The sequence below is a fragment of the Taeniopygia guttata genome, chromosome 9 (genome assembly GCF_048771995.1).
Source record: "Taeniopygia guttata chromosome 9, bTaeGut7.mat, whole genome shotgun sequence".
NCBI classification, from domain to species: domain Eukaryota; kingdom Metazoa; phylum Chordata; class Aves; order Passeriformes; family Estrildidae; genus Taeniopygia; species Taeniopygia guttata.
In genome coordinates, this window is record NC_133034.1 from 16,608,845 (window position 1) to 16,632,701 (window position 23,857).

The 23,857-nt window shown below is 37.9% G+C and overlaps 1 protein-coding gene across 25 annotated transcripts in view; it reads left to right on the forward strand.

Moving 5' to 3' along the window:
- LRCH3 (leucine rich repeats and calponin homology domain containing 3) overlaps positions 1–23,857 on the forward strand; it is a 59,934-nt gene that overhangs the window by 3,378 nt on the left and 32,699 nt on the right. For all 25 annotated transcript variants that reach the window (XM_030280230.4, XM_030280228.4, XM_030280233.4 and 22 more), the window contains exons 2-6: positions 21,032–21,176; positions 21,544–21,670; positions 22,195–22,300; positions 22,484–22,620; positions 23,590–23,699. In XM_030280230.4, coding sequence (XP_030136090.4) covers positions 21,032–21,176; positions 21,544–21,670; positions 22,195–22,300; positions 22,484–22,620; positions 23,590–23,699 — 625 coding nt within the window. The remainder of the gene's footprint in view (positions 1–21,031; positions 21,177–21,543; positions 21,671–22,194; positions 22,301–22,483; positions 22,621–23,589; positions 23,700–23,857) is intronic.

Here is a 23,857-nt window from a genome sequence, read left to right on the forward strand (position 1 = left end):
GAAGGATATACTTTTGTACTTTTTTCTTTTCATTTTCTTTCCTACTTTCATTTAACATTCATTATCTCTCCCCGTTTTATCTGAGTTACAACCCATTTGTTCATTCCACTAATGTTCTTGACCACAGAATAGAAAATAGAAGGGCTATAAACCACCTGAGTTAAATGTGAAAGGAAGCACACTTGCATTTTGCCAGCGTTAATGTAGAATCTGATGTCATTATTTGACAGCTTTCCCAGTGGCCTAAAGCATACATTGAGCAGAAAAGTTATTTGTCAAACCCTCCATGACAGCTGTAATTACTTAAACCACTCACTGTCTCAATCTTTAAAGGAGAAGATGGGACTATGTAGGTTTATGCAACAAAAGAAATTTCTGTTGTATGGAAATTGAGTAAGATAATTACATGCAGCTCACTATGTCTTGTTTCTGGAATATATTAGTAGTAAAAAAGGATAGAATGACTCTGAACAGGAAGAATAAAATTGTCTCCTGTGCCTTTTCAATGGCTTTGCCAATAAGGCATCTCTAGTTTTATTCTTACTAGCTCTCTGTAGCAATGGTAAAATCTGACCATAGTGTCAGTAAATTTTCTATATGCCAAGTGCTTACGTGCATCCAGAAGGACTGCAGCGAGTATGTGAGCGTTCTGCACTAAAGGGTCTCACTGGTGTTTTTCATTCCTGCTAGAAGTTCAGTTGATACTGCCTAATGAAATGTAAAATGGCTTGAGAAGCACAGCATGGTTCAGATAGCAGTGGTCCTGGTACCCAAACATTTGTTTTTAAAGCCACAACAGCACAGTCAAAACTAGCCTAAAATTATTATTTTTTAATCTCTTTGGGTTACTGTATTTTGAATGTAAATCTATTGTGATCTTTAAGGTAACTTGGAAGGAATTGGGATTATTGTTTGTTCAAATCTCAGACTATTTGTCAGCAGAGTTTACAGTTTTAATACTTAGATCATCTAAAGTTTCAATATTAAAACCCAAAACCTAATATGTCAGTAGTGTCATTCAGATTCTTGTGATTGCATTTGTGTCACTGTCTCTACCTTTACCAAAACCCAAAGAGAAATGCCCTGTCCAGAGGTTCTAGTACCTGTAGGAGTGGGAAGGAGAGAGGATCACAACCCTTCCCCTTTGGTCAGCAATCCAGCTTGTTCCATTCAGCTGCATTTTTTGATCTTAGCTCCTACTTGTGTCAGTCCTTGTTCATATTGATCATTGCTCCATTTTGTTTTTGTTCTTGTTGTATTTCTGTTATTGGGAAGTCTTGATCTCGTGTGGTCTGTGTATAAATACTGGCAATTCTTTGCTAATGGAGTTGTCTGAGAGTGGTGCTTTGGTAAATGGCTAAATTAAGGTCACTTCTCTGGCTTTTTTTTTTTTTTTTGTTTGTTTGTTTGTTTGTTTGTTTGTTACCCTGAAAACATAGAGAGCAGTAGTCTGTAGTTCATTTCTGTTGGATGTGCTGGGTTTGGATGGAGACCTGAGGACTGCAGTAATACTCAACTGTTCTTTGCACACAGGAAGTCTTTTTGCCTCACGTTTTATGGCAACTGGGAAAATGCAATCTGAGCTTGTAGTATCTAATCCTTGTGGCAATAAAAGCAATACATGACATTCAGAATGCCTTTGTTTAGTGAGTTTATCTTTTAAAACAAACAATAAAGCCCTGCCATCAAATTTTACTACCAGTGAGTGTGTGTTCAGTGGTGTTCAGTACTATTGCATGTGTTCCTAGTTACTTCCCTAGTCTTCCCCTTCCTTGACTCCATCATGATCAGATTTAATTTTTTTAATACTGTCCTGTCTGCATGTGCCCTGGTAGTTATATTTCTGGAGATAACGGTAACTACATAAAAAGTAAAGAGGGTAGGATTCTTTGTTGAATATATTGAGCCCTGCAGTCACATGAAGGACAAATTAGAATTTAGGGAAAATTTCTTTCATGTTGTTTCCAGCCATGTTCTCCTGTGGTTGTACCTGTGCTTGGAGTTAGAAAATTTATCCTGGCTAAATACTCCTTGAAGACTGTCATAAATATATAGCCTAATGTGATCCAAGTTCTATGTTGATGCTAAAAGGGGAAGTTCTGTCTTCATCTCCTGCTGCACAGTCAACACCAGCAATCCTAGTGCCTTCCAGCAAGCTGTTTTGTACTTACCTGGCTGAAAATCCAGCCAATAACTATGTGTATCAAATCCTTGGACAGCTCACTAGGTCTTCACGTGCATGTGAATGCCAGCAAATGGGAAGGATGGAAGCACTGCCTGGATGGTGGGAGTGAGAGGATCTGTTTTGGCAGATGTGTAAGCTTAAATTGATTCGCACCAGTTGTGAAATCACACCTTGACTCTGTTTTGTAACCTTTTACTACCGACCTGCTGTAAATTTGCTAATCATTTTCTGTCAAACAATCTGCTGGCCTTTGACTCAATGAGTGTAAGAATTTTTTATTCTACAATATGGTTTATAGAGTTGAATTTCATTCAGTGAAACTTTACTACTGATAGGTTTGGCTCTTGTGCATCCATTTGGCAAAATACATTTTCTGTAAGTAGTTTTAAACTGATGGTTCAGATTTAGAATGCAGTAGATGTAATTTGTTTGTTCAGCAGAAGAACCAGCAGTAAAGAATTAGTTACAACAAACACTGCAAATTACGTAGCATGTGTTAAAAATAAAATTACATGGTAGCTAACAAAAAGGCTATAACTCAATTCACTGGTTCTTCTCTCTGTAATAACTGATCAGGCTTGGATCTCATGGTTTCTGGTGTTGGCCAAACAGCTTGAATGAATTGCAGTTGTGTATTCATCTGAAGCCATGGGCTGTGCAGGTTGCTTTCTTCTTCAGCTGCTGTGGCCCCCTCTCCTAGGTGGAGGGGTGGAAATCTATTAATGTTAGAAATGTCTTGTGGTTTGATTTATCAATGCATCAGAGTTAAAAGTATTGACTTAATTCCCTGAATTACAGATACTTAGAGAAGATGCAAAGGGTACAACATTGTGGTCTTTTCTTTATGGGACTGTTGTGCCTAAGTTAGTACTTCTGTATATGTGCAGGAAGAAGGTTTAATGTTTCAGCTTGAAGTCCCCAAAACTGTCCCAATAGTCCTTGACTTCAGCCTCACAATTCTGAACTACAAACTGCTGCTTCCACTGGCAGCCCAGGTGTCTTTCGGGAGTGAGGAGTCTTTGTTCTCTTCTAGATGATGTTACTGATTTGAAAGTTAAAGTATTTACACTCAGAGCCTTCTCCCAATGAGCTTCAGGCACTCCAAAATGAGAATATACTGAAACCCCCCAGCTTGCTATGCAGCCCAGGTGTAGGCTGCTGGAACATATGGTTTGTAACCATAATGTGCTCTGTGCAGAGGGCAGGAGGATTAGAGAGCATCTATTCAGTTCCACCCACCACCCCCACATTGTTCAGTGACCCATGTGGATTTTAGTCTCTTTATTCAGCTTATTGTTGAAGCTTAGCTTTGAATACAGAAATGTGTTATTGTTGCCTTGGGCTTTTGGGTAGTGCTCCAGACCATTGAAAAGTTTTCAAACACTATTTTTCATGTAATCTCTGTGCAGAGAAGCATAGTAATGTTACTGCTTCTTGTATGTATGAAGCTTGGAATGGTACAAAGTTTAAAAGCATCTGTTGATTTGGGGTACCAAAATTTAAAATACTTAGTGCCTGAATTTACAGGCATTATTTTTAAATGTAGCTCTTAATAACTTCAGATGCCTTGGTGACTCTTAAGAAATTCTGGGAATCAAGCCCAACAACTAGAAAAATGTGATTAATTACTGTATTTTTGAAAGATTAGTTTAGAAAATTTGCTTAGTATTATGAAAGAAATATATGGCACTGACACTATGCAATCTATTTTTCCAAAGCAGTTCACTACTTTCAGGTTTACCATCCCTTTTTCTTTGTGTAATTCCCAGGGTTTTTCCCCTAATGGTTTTTCAACAACACTCTCTTTTATAAGACTTTAACTCTGAACAGTCCTGATTCTTACAGTAATTTCGTCTTGTCAGAAAAAGTCTATTTGAACAGAAACATTCTGAATGAGAATTGGTATGAGGTTTTTAATTAAAGACATGTGGACAGTAGATATGCACAGGAAACGAGCAATTAAAGTTCTGTGGGCATCTTTATCATCCTTGTGCTTGATTTAGCAGTGTTACCTAAGTTTTTAACTGAGTTTTCTCTTCACAAAATATCAGTGTGTTTTCCCAGTTGCTTTCCTGATGCGGAATTCTAAATTCAGGCTGAGTTTTAGTTAGAGATGCAGTCTGAATTTTCTAGAATGGTTAAGTGGAATAAAGCTGGTGTCTGTGTGATTCCTCAGGCCAGTTCAAACCTTTACATTTCTCTTAGGTGAGCCAGCAAGATAGCAGGAGGTTGTCATTCCCTGGAATCTGTTTGTAGGGTGGGATGCTGTACTTCCAAGTTGTACAGATGTTTGAGGGCAGAGGTGATGGTTGGAGCAGATCTTAGGTTCTGTGTTTGGGTGTTCTGGAGGTGATTATGCTCTACCAGGTGATTATGTTCTACACAGGTTCCTCCTGGTGTTCATGTCCCATGTCTTGTTCCCAGCAATGTTTGTTATCTCAGTTCCGTCTCTTCTGCCCATGGTTTGGTTTTTTTTTTTTCATTTCCTTTATCCCAACTTCCATGTCTTAACACTTTCTTCTTTTCTAGTTAATCTTGCTTGGTCTCAAAAGCCTCTCTCATCACCAACTCCAGTCTTCTCATCCAAGTTGTTAGCGTGATAAAAAGAGGAATAACTGGTGTCTTAACATTTGGTAGGAAATACCTTTTAAATCAAATCAGAAAATTAATTGTACGATGCTGATGAGACAAGTAATAATTTGAACATGCTTAACTCATGATTACTATTATTTATGGTCACATATATTACCCTTTAGTTCAGTCATAGACCAAGGCTTCTACTGGTCTTTGAGCTGGTGTCAGTCACGCTGTTCTCAGGGATTGAGAGTCACTGAGCACAACAACAGCAGGACAATTAGGAGCTTGTCATTACTCTCGTCCCAAGCTCATCTATGGAATAAATGTTTTTATAGAGGGCCATGACTGAATGTGGTTGTGAGCCATAAAATATCTGCTGTTTCCTTTCATTCTGCTGATTTGCAAAGGACTGGGGAGGTTTGGCTTAGCAAGGTAAAAAAATTATCTTTGGAACCCATCTATGCTAAAACAGCAGATCATCCATTTGAGCTGTAAACTTATTGCAAATATTTAGATGCTAAATATTTCGTGGCTCTGTTCTGCTGGGTGCAAATTGTGTCATTCAGGGATGGCTGTGTTTCAGAAGCCTGTTATAATTACCATGAAAAGTTAGTGTGGCAATCACAGGAGCTTCACTGTTGGTAACAGTCATCAAACCTCCACTGGTGATTAGCTCAGAGCATGGTGAAGGAAATCTCACACACATTTCTAGTGCTTGTGATTTGGCTGTGAATTATGTAACTGAGTAATACAGATTCGATATTTTAAACATCTGTCATCTCTGCTTTCACAAATATGGTAAAATGAGAAATGCATCTGTTAGGTTCTTTTATCAACATTATTGCACTGCAGTTTCTGTTCACAGCCCCAGTATTGCCCTGTAGTGGTTAAGAAATAAGTCTGTGGAAATTCCATTTGAAAAACATGTTATCAGTTTGAAACCAGACTGCTTAAATAGCTTTCCACATATAAATAAAATTAAATCATTTTCAGTTCATATGTCTTTCACTTAAAACACATTTTTGCTCTTTGGATGCATAAAACAAAAGGCAAAAATACAGATTTTAATTAATAATGCAGTTGTTGTCCCAGTGCTTCCAGATTTGCAGTATATAAATGGAAGAAAAACTTAATGGTTTTAATAATGACTGTAATCATTTCTAAATAGATTTTCAGACAGAAATGTGAATTAAAAAAAAAATACCTAACTTCACCTGTATTCTTGCCATGTGATGCAGTTCTTTTCAATTCTTAACCATGCTGAAAATGTTATAAATAGAAACACAGGAGTTTTTAGCTTGCAAGCTGTGTGAGCTGATTCTGGGATAACTTAAATGAGGTGTTGTTCTTTCTGTTTTGGGGAATGGGTTTCCTCCTCGAATGAACGAATGAACGTCTACAGCACATGTCCCTGTGGCTTTCTTAGTGTAGGAAGGAGAAATGTGTCTGGTACCTGACAATTGTTAGGGATAACAAAAGCAAACAAACAAACGCAAAGACGTGAGCAGAACCCTGAGATTTCTGTTCTCCAGTCTGTGGGCTGCCTGCCACTTCACCCTTGGAGAAGCACTTTGTATTTTGTTTCCCTCAGCTGCAGGTGTTTCAATCTGCTGAACGCTGGTGTCTGTTTTTTAATCATACTAGAAGAAAGTGTGTTCATACTTACAGTATGCTTTTCAGATTTGCCTGTTCTGTTTCTGTTCTGGTTTGGACCATAAAGAAATCCTGCTATCACTGCATTTCCCAACTCTTTGTATCTTGCTTTCTCTATTTAGTGTGGCACATTCTGCTTCCTTCCAGTGTGCACCACGACATCCTTATGTCAAAGGCATTTAGAGAAGAACTTGTTTGGTGCATTGTTTTACTTGTCAGGCAAAAGCATGTCATTTTAAAGTTGGAAAGCATAGTTTGTTCTCCATAAAGAGAAGAGGAAAAAAGAAATTACAAAACATCCATCTTAGTGAGGGACATTTTTTAATCTCATTTCAAGCTTTATATGGCATATAAGTGAATTCATTGAAACAGGTTTTTCGTATGCCTTTGTATTTTATTTCCATGCCAGATGATTTGAAGCTCTGTGACTACATTACATAATACCATTAAATTACACATTCTGCAAAAGAGTAATTTTGAGTGTATTGTTGGTATTAATTTTTAAAAGCAATGTCAAACTCCAGTGGCGAACTTTCATTACCAAAATTTTTGTCAGTTTATAGCAACTTATCTTATGATCCTGTCATTCTTGCTATCTTAGTCTGTACCAGTGAAATGCAGTACTCTATATTTCTTTTACTTAGTATTTCTTGTCACAGTTACAACAGTTGTTTCTTCCTTTGCTGTAGGTGCTGTTTAAATAAAAAATTATTGTTTATTAAATACAGTCAGGAGAAATACAAACTAAAATAGTTTTATTTTCAAATACCATTTGTGGTGAGACTTTTCACAAGTTTCTCATTTTTTCTTTATACTGGCCACGGAGTTTTATTCACTCTGTTAGAAGTAGAGATGCATTTCTGTGCCTCTGATGATCTCAGGATAGATTTTCTTCATCATATTGTGCTTACAGTAATGAACCCATTATTACTTCCAGGGCAAAAAAAATACTCTGTACTGCTGCCATTGTTAGTCATTGCTTTATCATAATTTTTTTAATATAACTTCAAATATCCTGCTTGACTCACATTTTCCTACCCTTATAGCTGGTTTTTTGGTTTTTTTTGTTGTTTTTTTTTTTTTTTTGCTGATCACTTCCATATTTATACTGAAGTTAGATTAATCTTTTAATGCTGTGCCATTTTTATAATATTGTTCAAATATTGCACATCAGAGCCAATTATTTTCAGTGTCTAATCAGCCCTTCCAGTTTCCTGAGTGTGGTTCCATGACTTATTTGCTATTCAGTGAATATCAAATCTGTAATTTCTTTGCTGCACCAAAACCCTTCTCTCTTATCTCCCCACAGCCTGTGTAGACTTTAAGAAGTTGTTAAAGCCAAATTATTTCCATTAAATCTATTGACTAAAATCCAGGGAGTGATTTTTGCATTGGGACTATTTTCTCTTGTTTGGGGTTAGATTCCTTTGGGATTTTTTTGCAGTCTCTGACTATTCATTTGCCTCGTGTTCCCCCAAGTTGGAGGCTGTTGACCCTCTTTGTACCCAAGCCTGTTATCCTAGTGAGGTTTTGGGAAAGATAAGTGGATTGAATAAATATCAAATGTATGTTTTAACAATACTTGTAATTTCTGATAGGAAAAAATAATAGATGGATCCAGAAGTTTGCATATAAACTAACTGGCAATAGTTTTAGCTCAATTTTCAAAGCTTTTTTAATGTGTTTTGCTTTAAATTGATGTTTTTAAAAGTTGATTTTTTTGTTGTTCTTGCGTAATTCCTTTTGTACCTGAAGGAACTTTATCTAAGGGGCTGGGGGGATGAGTTCATTTACTGCACACTTCCCCTCACTGCTAACTCTGTGAAACAGTCTTGGAAAATGAAACCCTGCTCTGCTGGAACTCAGTCAAGTATTTCAGGAGCAGCGGGCAGAAAGCAGTGTCGTGTTGCCGAGGAGCAGTGAATGCTCTCACACATCTCGAGTGTCTGTCTGCCTGTGGCCCTCTGTTAGCTGGGGTGAGGCAGTTTCTCTGTTACTTGGAGATTTTTCCACTTAAAATTCTTACATGCTTTCAAATGAACGCTTTTTAAATTACAGTTTTATATACATGTACAGCTAAAAATACCAGCAGTTGAAATAGTCATTATGAAATAGAAGAATAGAGATCTCTGGAAGTGGAATTCCCATCGTTGTTGTGCAGTGTGGGCAGTGGCTGCACAGCTTCTCTTCTGTGGCTCAGTGTTTGTCAAGAATTCTCTTAGCAAGGCAAAAAGCTTTCATTTTCCTCAGTTTGCACTGAGCTGCTGTAGATAAAAGTTGTCACATACAGAAAACTGTTTCACTGAAGGAGCTGAAGGGATAGAACCAGCCAGCCAAAAATTTTGAAGTGACAACTGCAGTTTGAGACTAATTTTCATGACAGCTTCTTAAGAGCAATGTTTACTGTTAAAGTTCAACTTAAGCATTTCCCTGAAGAGGAATTGGTTTGGTTGAATTTGGAAGAAAAAAAAACAAACCCAAAAAAACCCCCAAAGAAAACCCCAAATTCATTTGTGGTCAGATGAGTTTGGATTTTTTTTTTTTTTTATAAAAAGTGTTTGCTGCCAGCATTCATAATGTTAATTTTATTTTGTGAAAAGAAGTGCATACAATTCACCTCATATGCTAACTGGAGAATGTAACAATAATTTTGATAGCCTTGCTATTATTTTTTAGCAAGCTTAGCTTTTTTTTTTTTTTAAAGTGAAGATGAATGAGGTGGTGACCACCAGTCCTGTAGCCCTTGATCCCTGATAATGTCTTCATGGTGTGTTTTTGACTGAAGGTGACTTTTATGGTTTAAAGATTCAAAATTTATTTCATATTTTAAGGATATATTTTGGCAATTGCTGCCATTTATCTCCTCATTTGGTTGTCCCCTGTGATAAAGGGGTCTTTTCCATGCATATCCTATACTGTTGTTTTATTTCTTGACACTAAAATGGTTTGTACTGCACAGATGACTTTGTAAGACTCCAGCTCTCTTTCCAGAATTCTGGCAATAATTGTCCTATTGAAATTGAAGCACTGCTTGTGTAAAGTATAACAGGCTTTTTTTGTTAGGGATGATGTCAGCATGAGAGATGGCCTCAAGGAGCCATTAAAAGAACATAGGACTTTTGACTGTTGGACTTTATTGCCTTTTCCCCTCAGTAAAATACAGTTCTGCAGAAGATGGATCAGTGTCTGCAGTTTTATGAGATGTATTTGTTGACTTTACTGTGCAGTCTGATGAAGATGTATCTCAGTGCCATAAATACATAGGCACTCTCTTAAGAGTGTCAGAGAAATGCAGTAATAAGAGCATAAAATTTTATAGAAATGCTTGCCTTTCTCTGAAAGTAATTGTCCTTTTTATGTGAAATTACTCACTTTGCTTTTTAGGACCCTTGAATTTTCAGTTCTGGTTTGTTTCTAACTCTTCCCTTAAGACATTTTGGTATGTATCTCCATCTACAAGCTTACATATTTATCTGTGAAAATGCATGTAGATTGAGAATTTTTTGTCCAGTCTTAACATGAATTGAAGCTTTTAGTGAAATAAATAGATGAATGGTAGAAATAAGAAGTCTTTGTTAGTTGCATTTTATATTTCTAGCCTCCTGACTGACATTCCTCATGCCTTTATTCCATGCCAGGTTGTCCATCCCCAAGTTACAATTTACTCACAGACCCACTGAAATGGATGTATATATGAGATACTTTACTGATTGAGATGAAAGCCAGGGCAGAACATCCAGCAAAGTGACAGTACCACGCAGTGTTCCTCACTCATGATCTCTGCGGGTGTGACTCTGATAGCCATGAACAGATTGTTGAGGCTCCTTATCAATGTAGTCCATATACGTGGGATGCCTGAGCTGGGTGTGGAAAGACCACCTTGGACAGTGTAAATGTATTGACAAGGTGCTGTGCTGCCTTGCAGGGTTTTTCTAGCCTGGCTCAGTCCTTCCTAGAGGGCTTTGATGCTCTTCTGTCACCAGTGTCATTGCCTATGACCGTGCACGCTCTGCATTAGGTTTTATATTAACCTGTAGTTTTGCTTTGTCCTGGTTATCTGACCCTTCCTTCCCCTCCCTTTTATGAATAACTGAAGGTTGGCTATGGATTTTAGACTACAGACTATGGCATCTAGCATAGTATCTGAAACTCTTATAGTGAAATGGAGGAAATAATATTTATCATATTCTTGATTTCCTGTCTGTTTTGTGAGAGGCTGTATGTGCAGCATAGTTTCTTGACAGGAGTCTTTTCTATTTTTCATATCTGCTTCTGTGCATAGTGTTCCGTTCGTACTGCATGCCCCATGTTTTCCACGTAAAATTGGAAAAGAGAGATAAATGGGTTTGAGGAGATGATAATGTGTGTGAAGACCTCGAAGCCCTTACTGACCAGTCTCTGAACCATGAGAAAATTGTGGTACTTTTAACTTGTAGAAGTAAGGAAATGTAAAGTTGCCCCATAGAAAACAAAGCCTTCTCTATTGCTGAGAGCAGACATGTCCCTGTTCCACTGGCTCAGCCCTTGCTCTGGAGGTGGCAGCCTGCACTGTGTCCTGTACTGAAGTTTATTTTTGAATACAGCTTACCATGATGCAAGGACAAGCATAACAACATTAGCAAGCTTTTAATTAAAAACAAGATAAAAAATATGTATTAAGTAACTTGACTTTCAAATTCAACATTTCAACTCGAGCCTGCAAAAGAATGTCTTCAAACTTTTTTGCAGACCTTTGCCACATTCATTGCTGTTTCTGGGTGGCAGCTGAGCTCCCTTCTGCAGAGCAAACCAGATCACTAAGAACAAGTTGCTGTAAGTTATGAACTGACAGCCAGGTTAGTTCTGCCCCTGTGGACGTGGCAAGTTATACTCAAGTCTTGAGCCATCAGTTGTCTTGTAGTGTTAATGGGAAAGTAAAGAGATGTCAAAGAAAATGAGGAATTGTTTCCTGATTGGGAGAGTCCATAGAAGGGAGGTATGTTGATGTTTTTGGTTGGAGTACGTTACTGCATGTGAGAACTGAGAAAAGCAGATTCCTAGATAAAAATAGATGATGAAGAAATACAGAAGAGGTAAATTTTGGTTTTTATATGCTGGGAATCATAGCAGCAAATCTGAACCATGTAATGATTTTAAGTGATTGTGTTGCAGTGAGACATTTACGAAACAAGCTTAGTCTCCTTTGATTTAGCCAAAATGGTTGCATAATGATACAAGAAAATGGAATGCTTAAGTAATGAAGACTTTGATCTGATTCAATTCAAAGTAATGTCAACTTAGAAAATCCTGATGAAAGATTTTCTTTCACAAGTTGTTTTCTTACTTCTCCTTTTCTCAACTCTTTGTTAAGGCAAGACTTCAACTTATTTGTCAATGTGCTGATAACAGCTAATTTAAGGAAACTGCTGCCAAAGGAAGTCACTGCCCTCATATATTCACTAGAGACAGTTCATGTAAGTCCTCCCCAAGTCAGCTTCAGGCAAAATTTGCAAGAGTGGTTTAAACAGCTTCAAAAATCATGTGAGCTAGCTTGACGGTTTTTCTGCCTGATGTGAGTTGGGAAATGCTCACAGAAGCATTGCAGAATTAGTAGCTTACAGCAAAGGGCTGGTAAGGAGGACCCAAGAGAGGGGATAATTTTAAACCAGTAAAGTCACATCCCAGAGGGTGGGGATCTCCAAGGCTTTCAGGTGTCATTAAACTGTCTTTGTTACACTGTCTAAAAGGCTAGACATGAGGGTTTCATACTATGATTTCACTTTTTTATTTTTAAATCAACAAGGAGTAGGTTTGGGTCAAACCCAAACAGCTTCTTTTAAACCAGTTTTATCAATGGAAAGGTGTAGGCTGCCATACCAGCTTTGTAGGTGTAGTCCAAAGGCTGCTTTCCTTGGAGATAAATACTGTGTCTATGTTCTGCATTAAAAAAGCAGAGGGGCGTGCATTGCAGCTGGACAATGAGGAACTGAACTTCCCTGATTTAACCAGCCTTGGTGAACTGGAGACTCCAGTTCATTTACTCAGTGATAGGTCTTTTGCAAAGTTGCTTCTCCAACTTTCACTTAGTTTAGTTTGTTTGGCTTTAAGTTCTAGAGGTGTTTGAAAGAGAAGTATGATTATGCTGTTGGGTGAGTGCCAAGTTTAGTGAGGAAAGGGAATAAATTGCTAGAAGAGGGAAGACTGGGGGGCTGTCAATGGGAAGTGGGAAGTAGAGCACATGTAAAAACTTCTTTAACCGTAAACCGCATGTGAAGGGGTTAGAATGAATTCCTGTTTTCAGACACGGATAAACAACTCCACTTTGCATCATCTCTGCTGTAGCAGTACATGAGTTGCAGTTTGTATTCTCTTTGTAATCTGTCCTGTTGTTTACTGGCCAGTCATAAGGCCCAGCTGGCAGGTCACCTGATTTCCTTCTGCCTCCCTTTTAAAGCTACTGAAAATCTGTCCCTGCTCATTTGAAAAGTGGTTTCGTCTCACTTAGAAAATGTTTGCTTAGCTCCAGTGTGTGCCATCCTTAAAATACCATGGTGTGTACAGAAGGACATACATGCTTTGTACTGAGGTACGTATCCATAATGAGCAAAACTTGGGTATAAATCCCTGATCACATTCCTGTATTTGCTACTCTGTTTTGTTAGAAGTGTTTGTGAGTTAAGGAATAAAATAAAATAAAAAAAGGGCAGTTTCATGGTTGTTATTAACCAGCTAGTCCAAATCCCAGGTACTGCCAGAAGTCCTGATCTTGTTCTTCAGTACTTATAAAGCCACATTCTTGTCCTTTCCCTTGTGTTGATGTTAGGGATTACTCAACTGCAGCAGGAACTGGATCATGCCTCAGAATGGCTGAAGACTATTTGTGGCTTTGGTTTTTATCAGGATTTGTTCTCAGTAATGAGACCCAACTGGCAGTGTGGCTGCACAGGCGGGAGTGCTGGTGCAAGGGAGAGGATGGGAACTCATGGCCAGTAAGGAATTGCTCCGTGGCTTTGAGTGAATAAACAATAGTTGATATAACAGTTTGATCCATTTAGGCTACAGATTTTTCTGCTCTAGAGCCAACTAGAGGAAAAGCAACTGGAATTGTTAGAATATGAAAAGTTTTCAGTTCCTGCAGGGACTGAAGCTTGCCACTCTTGCCTGCTCTCCAGTAGCCACACAAGAACAGCTATGTAATGGTGTTCTGTAGTTGTCACTGTTTTTTTGTTTTTAATAAACAAACAATATTTTTCCTTGAAAAAGGAAAATGAAATCATTTTGCAGAGGAAGTGGCATTGTATTCCAGGGTGTTACTCTTGTTAGAATGTTTATCCTCTTCTTGCAATACTCAGGTGGTTATGCTCTAGCAAGCTTTCCTTGGAGATGTGCTTTCTTGTCACTGGTCATACAGCAGCTTACATTAAGGGCAGGACTGTAATATCTGTTTGTGTTTAGTCAGTCTTTTTTATGGTGGCACTTGCGAGGTTTTACTTCATATGTAAAAGAGAAAGCTAAACTACAGCAAATATGTATTAAAATCATGTGAAGAGAAAAAGGGATTGAGAGTGGGAGTTGATGTTTAGAATCTTCTGTTTTCGTCTTTGATCACAGGTGTGCTTAAGTTTTCTTACTTAGTATAAAATTCTTACAGATATTTGTATATAGATTTTTCTAGTCTTAAGAGCAATGGTGAATGTTGCAGGGAATAGGCCAGGTAAGAGGGTTGTACTTGCTTAATTTTTTTTTTTTTTTTAATTCAGTGTGATGTGTTTTAACAGAAAAGAGTTGCTTAAAAACCCTAGTGTAGTTCAAGTAACTTGGAAGCCAAATTCTACAAATCTCGCTTGTGTGACTGTTCTTAAGATACTTCTGAGTTAGAAAACAAAAAAGCCAGCCAGGTTTCATGGGTAATCTGGGTGTTGAAGGGAAAAAAAAAGTAAAGGCTTTGGCCATAGTTCTCACTTCATTAAACTTGCTTCAAGAAAGGGATTTGTGGGAGTTCTTCAGAGGAGTGAGGGGTTTTCTTGTTTTTTTTTTTTAAAGCTTTTGCTTTGTTATTTGTATTGAATGTTCCAAAATAAAAATGTAACCAGAGGAAATAGCATCTGTGAAACTTTGATTCACACGTGTGAAATTTGACAAAGATTTGGCAGTGATTTGAAGCAAGTTTTATAAAGGACAGTTAAGCAGCCTTGGTTAAAAGCTACAAACCTTGTCTTCAGCACTCAAGGCAATCCAGAGGGCCCATATCAGTGTGATGTGTAATCTTCTATTTGTTTTTCATGTTAAGCCGTGAATTCTCAGGTTGGTGGAGCAAGTTTTGATGGCCACTCTGCATTCCAAATGTAGCACCACCAAGTCAACATTTGGAAGAAACCACTAACCTTTGCCTTGTTTTCTGGAACTGCAGAAATCACAGCCTGTGCGTGGTGCCAAAAGCAGCAGGTTGGAGAGTCTCGGTTACAAACTGTTAGTTCATGGAAATGGTTAAAGTGCAGTTTAATGCTGCTGGTGCTGCTGCTAAGCAGGAATGTGATCATGCTTATCAAGCATGGATCTGCTGAGAATTGAAATCTGATAAGTGTATCAAGAATGGATCACTTCTGAACTTAATCTTCCTTCATGAAATGCTTGCAATTGAAACTGGAGATTCCATATTTCATTACAGGGCTACAGAAATAATGCAGGTGGAAACAGTCTTCATTATATCTGTTCTGTGGGTACTCTGGCTTAGGCAGTGGGGCTGTCCTTGACAGTTTACCTGGGGAAAACACAGAAGGAATAAATGCATTTTGGTTCAGCAAATGCCACCTTACCTTAAATGGTTTATATGAACAATATCTTGATGCCTGGGGAAAATTCAGGTTTGACAGGGCTGGCAGGTAGAAGGTGAGTCAGGAGATGACATTTTTGAGGTTTGTTTTAAATTAGGGTATGGCAGAAGTGGTAGTCCTGTATCACAGCAGGCAGGAAGAGGTAAAGTCACCCCTCCTGTGTTAGGAAATCCTCCAGGTGTGAAATGAAGCTTGAAGGATGCCAACATTTTCAGTGTTTAGAAAGAAAAACCCTCCCAGTAACTGAGTACAGGGACCAACATCAGAAGTATATCACAGAGGTATTATCTTATGATGATTTCTGGATTCCTTCTGCAAGAAAAGTCAGAAACATAATACCAGTAGCTCATCTGCTTGGGGCTATGCTTTCATTATATTAATTTTATCTTTGTAGCTTAATGGGAATGTTTCCTAAAAGTCAGCAGAATCACAAGGATTGTTACTCTTAGGTTATCAAGTTCTGAAGTGTTTGAGAGGTGACAAAAAACAACACATAAAACCAGGATAAAGATGCATGCATTTATTTGGCTAATAGAATGAGTGACATGCTAAAGGTAGAGCTAAAGTTTGTATAACAATGTGCCTCAAATCCATTGGAAATGTTGTTGTTCTAATAGAGTTTATCCTAAATGTCAAAATTGAGCAATCAGATGCATCAAGTTCCTCAAGAGATGGTTTCAGTGGCATTATCTAAGAGGTGGCTGTACCTAAGCAGTCACTTTCCAGAGAGCAGTAGCTGTAGATGAGCTGTTCTAGTGGGCTACTTTCTGGATCATCAAGGCTACATCACCCAATTCAAGGGTGTTCTCCAGTGCAATGGTGGTTTTGCTGTTATCAGTGTGAAAGTGTGGAGTTTGCTTCTGGTCTTTAAGTGGTGTATGTGGGGGAAAAAAAAGAAGGCTGTTTACACAGTGCCAGATTTTATTATTTCTTCTTAAACAGCTGTACCTTCTCCTCCTAAAGCAGTTTATGCTGCCTTTTGCCTTCTGTCACTATACTGGCTGTCAGCCTTCTCATAATTGATTGGCTTCTGTAATTATTCATAAGAAAATATATTTTCCTCTTGTCAGCTGCAAGCTCATATGTCTTAGATTTGTGTATTATTAAAAGAAACCATGAATGTGCTTTCAAACTGCAACACATGTCTCATAGTTTCTGGGAGAAAAAAAACATTTGCTTGCCATAGAAATGAAGTCGTTCTAGCTGCGGGCAGTCTGTAGCCACCAGTGTCACCATTGGGATTCAGATCAATTCACAGATACCAGGGTTGTTGCATCACTGCAGCAAGTTCATGGCTGACATCACACGGCTGCTTTTAAAGGGGCTGTTCTGGAGCCATGTTACAGCATGGGTGGGAGCCCACAGCTGACCGTGTCACAATCTCTCTTACATCAGTGCTGCCAGCGGGTGTTGTGGTGGTTGCAGACATTTGGTTTTGAATAGACAGCCAAAATCTGGGCTTTGCTGGTTTAAATTTAAAAAAATAAAAATTCAAAGTGTGTGGGGAGCACATGCAGGTCTTTGATGACAAAAAGCAGATTTTTATTAACAAAATTTTGTATCAAAGCCCAGTCTAGAGTGTCTGCCTTTGTCTTAGGTAATTGGAATGAGGGGATTAGTGGATTGATCCCATCAGCATCTCATTATGAGCTGGAGTTCACCAGCACTCAGCTGGTCTGAGTGCCAGCAACAGTTGAGTTGCAGCTCCCTCTCTTTGTAGTGTAGGTGGTGGGTACCCCATATGTTGAACAGTGCATCTTTGTCCTTTGTCCATCACTGATTGTCCTTTGGAGACAAAATTTGTATTACAGCTGGAGTTAAATATGGATGAACACAGACCTGCTAATGTTTGATGTTAGAGGAACGTTCGTCTTTGAGCAGGAGGAGTTTGCATTTAATGCCAAATGATACAATTTGAAGCACAGTGTATCTCTAGTCATATTTAACATTGGATTTGCTGGCTTTCTCCAGAGAATCCTTATTAAGATGGAAAAGGTCAGTGGTCTGACTCTGCTCTGAGATTTCATTTTGTATCTGTACTGTTGGCTTTTTTATCTTTCAAAAGAGCTTAGTTCCAAAGAATGCTTCCCCTTTGCCAAAATTCCACATGATCTTGCCTTCAAGGAAACACATCCATTTTTAGTAAACTAGGAGAGCCTTTATTTAAAAAGAAGATTTCTGGTAACAGTGATTTTAACCCATGAAATGTGGACACAAATGAGTTAATCCTAGTTCCAATTATAACTGCTATATTTCACTCATATGATTATTCATAGTGAAATTCAGTATTTGTGCTTTCACGGGGGAATTAGTAATTTGTTTTTTCCAGTTTAAGGTATGAGAAGCAGCAAGGGTGTGCACCTACATAAGAAAATAACCTGCATTGCATTGATTACTTCTTGCTTGTTAAAAAATACAAACATTTAAATAATACCTCATTACAACATCTGTTATTTTCTCCAAGAAGTAGAAATCTTTGCAAAAATTTTAGTTTACACAATAAATTGTACTGTAATACCTTTCTGTTTTCTGGTTGTTGAAGTTATTTCATGTATACAGTAGCAGAAGAATATGACCAAAACAAGTCTTAATTGGCAGGATATTAGTTGGGTATTTTAAATAAAATACCTTAGTTTTTTCCTTTGCCTCACTTATACTTTCTCTTTTGAGAAAAACACCAGCTAGTGCTGTGCTGCTGAGCAGCAAATATGTGACTATATAACCACTCACTGGGATGCTTTTGTTATCTTCTCGTTTTTTGAGAGGCTGTGCCTCTCCTTCAGGTGTTTTGAGGAACGTGATGGGGGAGAGGATGGAATTGCTGAATTGTTTCATGCAGTGACTGCTGTACTCTGCCCTATTTCTGGTCACATTTGGGGTCTACTTTTCTGCATGGGAGAGGATTCCAGAGAAATTGAACAAAATAAAAGATGTCACTGAATCTTAGGGATGCTGTGTTCTGGACTTTGGGAAATGTAAATACTTATTCAAGGTTTAGGAGGGACAAAGCAAGGATTGCAAATAACCAAAAGCAGTTATTGAATTTGCAGATTCAGAATTCACACAGTATTTTGTCATATGTTGCTTCAGTCTAGTTCTCAACTCAGTTCTCAACTCTTGTTTTAGCTTACTTGTTCTTTTCCTACTGCTTGCCTGTTTTTATGGTCCTGGCCAGCCCTCCCTCTTGACTCCCTGTTTGGCCACATGAAATCACAGATGCTGTGTATAAGACAGCATTCTCATGGCCATCATGAGTCAAAATGCTCTAAACTTATTAACCAAACTTGCAACTGGTTAGACCCATTTTGAATGATTTAAGAGACTATACTGCAGCATCAAAACTCAGCTGATTTAATCTGTTTTCCAGTGAATGTCTACTGCTAAATAGGAATGCCAAGTTTTAAAAATCACTTTAGATTGAGAGAAGTCTGGAAAAACCTATTCATTGGTGCTAACCAGCTTTCGTGTCTCTTTCCTATCACACTCTAAGCTCATTTGTCGCTTAAAAGAATGTATTTTCATTTCTTCATACCTAATGTTATTTTTGCAGGGAATTATTTCTGTAGCAATACTCAGTCATAGTTTAAAGCATGTGGAGTTCTTGACTAATTCATACCTTATGGTCTGCGCAGTGTGTAAAAAATAGTTTTTAGATGTTCTTTAGTAAGGTACAGTAAAACAAAAAGCAAATGAGAATTCTCCTATTTGTGGTTAAACCCTTTCCAAAACAGAGTAGAAAGAAACTTTTTGTCACTTTTCTGCTAGAAAATAGGGCTTACTACTTGGGATGCCTGTTTCTCTGGTAAAATGGGTAGAATTCAAACTGCTTTTGGCAGCACAGCTGTGTAGAGGATGGATAAAGCTGTGAGCTGAATGATGCTCCTATGTTGTGAGAGAAGTGGTGGAATTCAGAAACTTTAACACCTTATATGTGAACCAGTGTTGTAATAATTCTTTAAATAGATGGTTAGACATCCAGTCAATGTGGGAAATTAGTGTTTTTTCTAAATTACTATTGATTGTTTCTTGTCTTCTCTGAAATAATTTGTGTTTTTCTCTCTTTCTTTCATGGTAACATACAATTGTATTGTGAAACCTCTCAGCAAGTCATGTGGATGCTAGATAATTCCAGTGTAGGTAGCTGCACTTGGTAGATATGTTTCAGGATACGTGACTTACGTTGGGACAGTTTGATTGAAAACCTCTCTTCTCCTGTTATGTTTTTTACAAAATGTTGGCACACAGAGATCCCACTAGGAATGTCAAATTTTGGACACCATATTGTAGCACAGCACTAAAACTCTCCTTTAAATCTGCTGCAGCTCTGCAACTTGGAGGGGAGGGCTGGAGTAATTTTCACTAAATCATTAATTAGAATTGAACTATGGAAGTAAAGCAGAAGGGACTTGGGGACATTACTAGAGCACTCTGGGAGATGGCTAGTGCAAAATAAGCATCCATTGCATAAATTCTTGGAAGTGTGTGCTGTGTTCTGCAGGATATATACAATTACTTTGTTGAGTCCTTTGTTATGTACAGATTCTTGAGCAGGTTCTGATCAGTCCAATTAATTTGCTGCTTCCACTTAAGCTGGAGTTCAGCGAGTGCTTTAAAATGCCAAGAATAGTCTCTGCCACCAAAATAGGGATTTTCAGCCTGCACCAACATTTTTCCCTGGTTCTGGCATAGGGTTTGTGGGAGAGGTGATCAGAAAACTGCTGTATTTCTGATCAGTTTCTCTCACACACTGGCAATGCAAAGCACCTGGGACAAGCTGTAGAGGTAGGAAAATTCTGCTTTGGCAGTAGCCAGAAGTAGGATGCATCACAATGATATTTCTTTGCATTGATGCATTTATCTGATGTTTTATCTGGATTAGCAAATGGTAAGATCAGGATGTTCATGGAGCATTTCTTTAGCAATCAGTAAGTGCAGGTTTTTCTTTGCTCTTAGAAGAAAAGGAAAAAAAAGGGGAAAATGTTTTCTTTTTCATAAAAGTAGAAAAGTAGGGCAAAGACCTGAAACTGCTTTCTGTCATAAAATAAAAAAACTATTCTAGATATGCAATGCAAACTTATTGCTGACTTCTATCAGTCAGCAGTTTTAACTCCCACTAACATAGCTGTCGGAAACATTCATTTAAAGTGCTGATTTTTCAAAATCAGGTTTGGACAAGTTGAAGCTGAGGTCATGTTGATATCAGCTGGAAAGAAGCACTTGGTGTTTGTGTAGCACTTTGTATTGGGGAGGAGGGTGATTTTTAATTTATTTGTTTTTAAAAATTTTATTGGTGAACAGACAAGGGGTTTCATTATGTTCCCCATTAACTTTTTGTATTGGTGGATTAGAAGTTTCCATGCCTTTCATGCTTTCTTACCTGTGTGCACCCTGCTGAACTTGATATCCATCATAGCCCCTGCTGTAGTGAGCTTTTGTCATACCTGGAGGTTGGGTAATGCTTCTATCAGAACTCAGAGCTGCGTCTGTCAGGAAGTGGGGTCTGTAGGTGTGTGTCTGTGGGAAATGCCCTTTGGAATTTATAAGCAGCAGCTTTCCTTGACCTTTAAAGAAAAAAGAACCCTTTGCAACTGCATTATTTATCACAGTGCAGCTTGTGAAGGAGAGTAATGTGGATATTTTATTGATAATTTGAACTGTCCAAGGAAAAATATTGATTCTTTAAGTATTAATATTTGGTAAGTGTTTTGTTTAAACTTCTTTAACCAAAACAACTTTGCCACGCAAGAAGTGTAGTGAAGTTCTAAGGCAGCTTTACTGAATCTTTCTTTTCCCCTCCCTTCAGACTTGTCACGGAACAGACTGTCGGAGCTTCCAGCAGAAGCCTGCCACTTCGTCTCCCTCGAGACTCTTAATCTGTACCAGAACTGCATTCGATATATCCCAGAGGCTGTTTTGAACTTACAGTCTCTAACATTTCTAAATATCAGGTAACAGTTGTCTTACCAATTTTGCTTTAGCATGAGGAAAGCTTTTGCACTCAGCTCAAACATACTCCTTTGTGACAGAGCATCAGAGCATGGCCACTTATCAGAGCACCTGAAGGGACACAAAAACCTCACATTGCTCCACACTGAGTTGAAAAGCCTCTGATCAGCCTTGATACTTGATATTCAGAGTTTGCTCACACATAGATAAAACAAATAATGAAGAACAGCCTTATGGAACCACTTTTGTAGTAATTACATTAAAACTGATTTGATCATCTAAATGGAGTGTTCTTTTTGTATGTGTCTTTTATTGCATGAATATTTTTCATTAGACTTATGATTATTTCGTTTTCTTTCTGTCCAAAAGTCGAAACCAGCTTTCAACATTGCCAGTACACCTCTGTAGTCTACCACTAAAAGTTTTGATAGCAAGTAATAATAAGCTGGTTTCAATACCTGAAGAAATTGGACAGCTCAGACAGCTGACAGAGCTTGTGAGTATACACTTGATTTACAACTATTACTGTTCTGCTCTTGGCCTAAGGATGATCTGCCACAGTGTCTCTATGTTTGGTTTTGTATAGAAGTGTTAGAAAAGAGTTTTAAATACCCTGAGATTTTAGAAGAATTTTCTGTGAGGGAAAAATGCACTGGAGACCAACTGATCCATGTCAATTTAAATGTCTTCCCTATTCTGGAAAGGAAGGCCTGATTGAATTATAGTGTTTGCTATGTTTATTTCTGACAGAAAGCTTTTATATAGCAAATTGTGCTGTCTGATATACTATGGAATAGCTTGAAATAAATGTCTAGATCTGAATGCTTAGTCTTTTAAAGCTTTTATTTCCCTTTGTGTTTAAAATGAGAACAATGCTTCATGTCAGCAGTGAGATCGAATGAATATACGCATCTGAGGTGTTATATAAATAGCTGGTTTTTCTTTCAGTCTCTAAATGCACCTGCATATTTTAGTCATCAGAGACTTAGAGAGGGATAACTCACTATTTGCTCTTTGTAGGATGTGAGCTGTAATGAAATACAGACAATACCTCCACAGATTGGCAATTTGGAGTCCTTGCGAGACCTAAATGTCAGAAGAAATAATTTGGTGCGTTTACCTGAAGGTGAGAAAACGGCTCTCCACTATAACAGCAGAAACTTCAAACACTCCTCTGTTTTCAGTCCCTTTTTCTTCCTCTGAGAACTAGAAACAGCTTAATTGTTTTGTGAAACACATATTTTTGTACCCTTGCTTTTTCTTGCACTCTTTTAATCTTCTGAATTGTATGTTTGTTTTCTATCTCCAGAGCTTGCTGAATTGCCTTTGATTCGATTAGATTTCTCCTGCAATAAAATAACAACAATACCAGTTTGTTATAGGAACCTCAGACATCTTCAGACCATCATGTTAGAAAACAACCCTCTCCAGTCCCCCCCTGCACAGGTAAACTGCAGCTACAAAATCAGATTACTAGTTCAGCTAACAAGGGCACTAAGTTATAAATTGAAGGATTATATTACATATTTGTTATTTAAGAACAAGCAAACTTTAAATACATTCTATTGTCTACAAGTGTTAAATATATAGCACAGCTTGAAAAATCCCTTTCTTCTCTTTACTCTATTAATAATCTCTTTACAAAATTTCAAAAATGGAATATTACAAAAAAATTCACTAATGTTAGCTTGAATATTTCTGCTTTCAGCATAGGAGAAAGGAAACTGTTAGGCAACGCTAATTTTTTGTCACTCAAATGTCAAAATTTTGACTGAGGCCTCAGTGCTGCAGTTTACTGATCCACTTTGCAGCAGAGTACTTAAATTGGTCTTTGAGCTAGAAACTGCAATATTGTTAATGACTAATTTGATTTTCAGTGTGCATATACGAACCCTTGAGTATTACAGGTTCTACTCTGAGCTGCTGCATCAGAGTCAAGAGGGGCACTTGCTGAAACTTGTTGTTTCAGTAGGGTTTTGCTTTCCTTGTGAAAGCAGAGACAGCTGTTACTGCCTTCATTGACTATAAATTTGAGCTGGCCTTGGCAGTCTGCCCCTGCCATTCAAATATGGCCATGGGTGGGATGCATCTGTTCTGATGCCAAGGGTATAAATTCTGGTACTTGTAAATGCTCATGTCTTGTTTGCATGATGAAATTTCAGCATCCAGCTGACAGAGTTGCCTGCAGACCAGATGTACTTGGAGGACAGCTTCCATTTGTCTACCACAGGCATCCCATGATGCTCCACTATAGCTGTTCCTCTAAAATGCAGTGATAGTAGAATAAAAGATACATTGGTTGATGTAAATGTGGATATTTATTAGTATTCCTAATTGCATCTTGGATGTCGGTAGTGTACTTTGAAAATATATTGTCAAATTATACTTACTTAATTTTTAAATTTTTTTTTTAAGATATGTATAAAAGGAAAAATTCATATATTTAAATACCTGAACATAGAAGCATGCAAGATAGCTCCAGACTTGCCTGATTATGATAGGAGACCCATGGGATTTGGATCATGGTAAGTTTTTCACAAGCCACATTCCCAGTTTTAATGGCATCCAGGAAAATTTTGTCAGTCCACCATGAGTTTATTTTAAAAAACAGATCAAGGATTGTTCTTTGACAAGTGCATTGAGGGGGCTTTGAAAAATATTGTTTATGGTATTTCATGGTGCA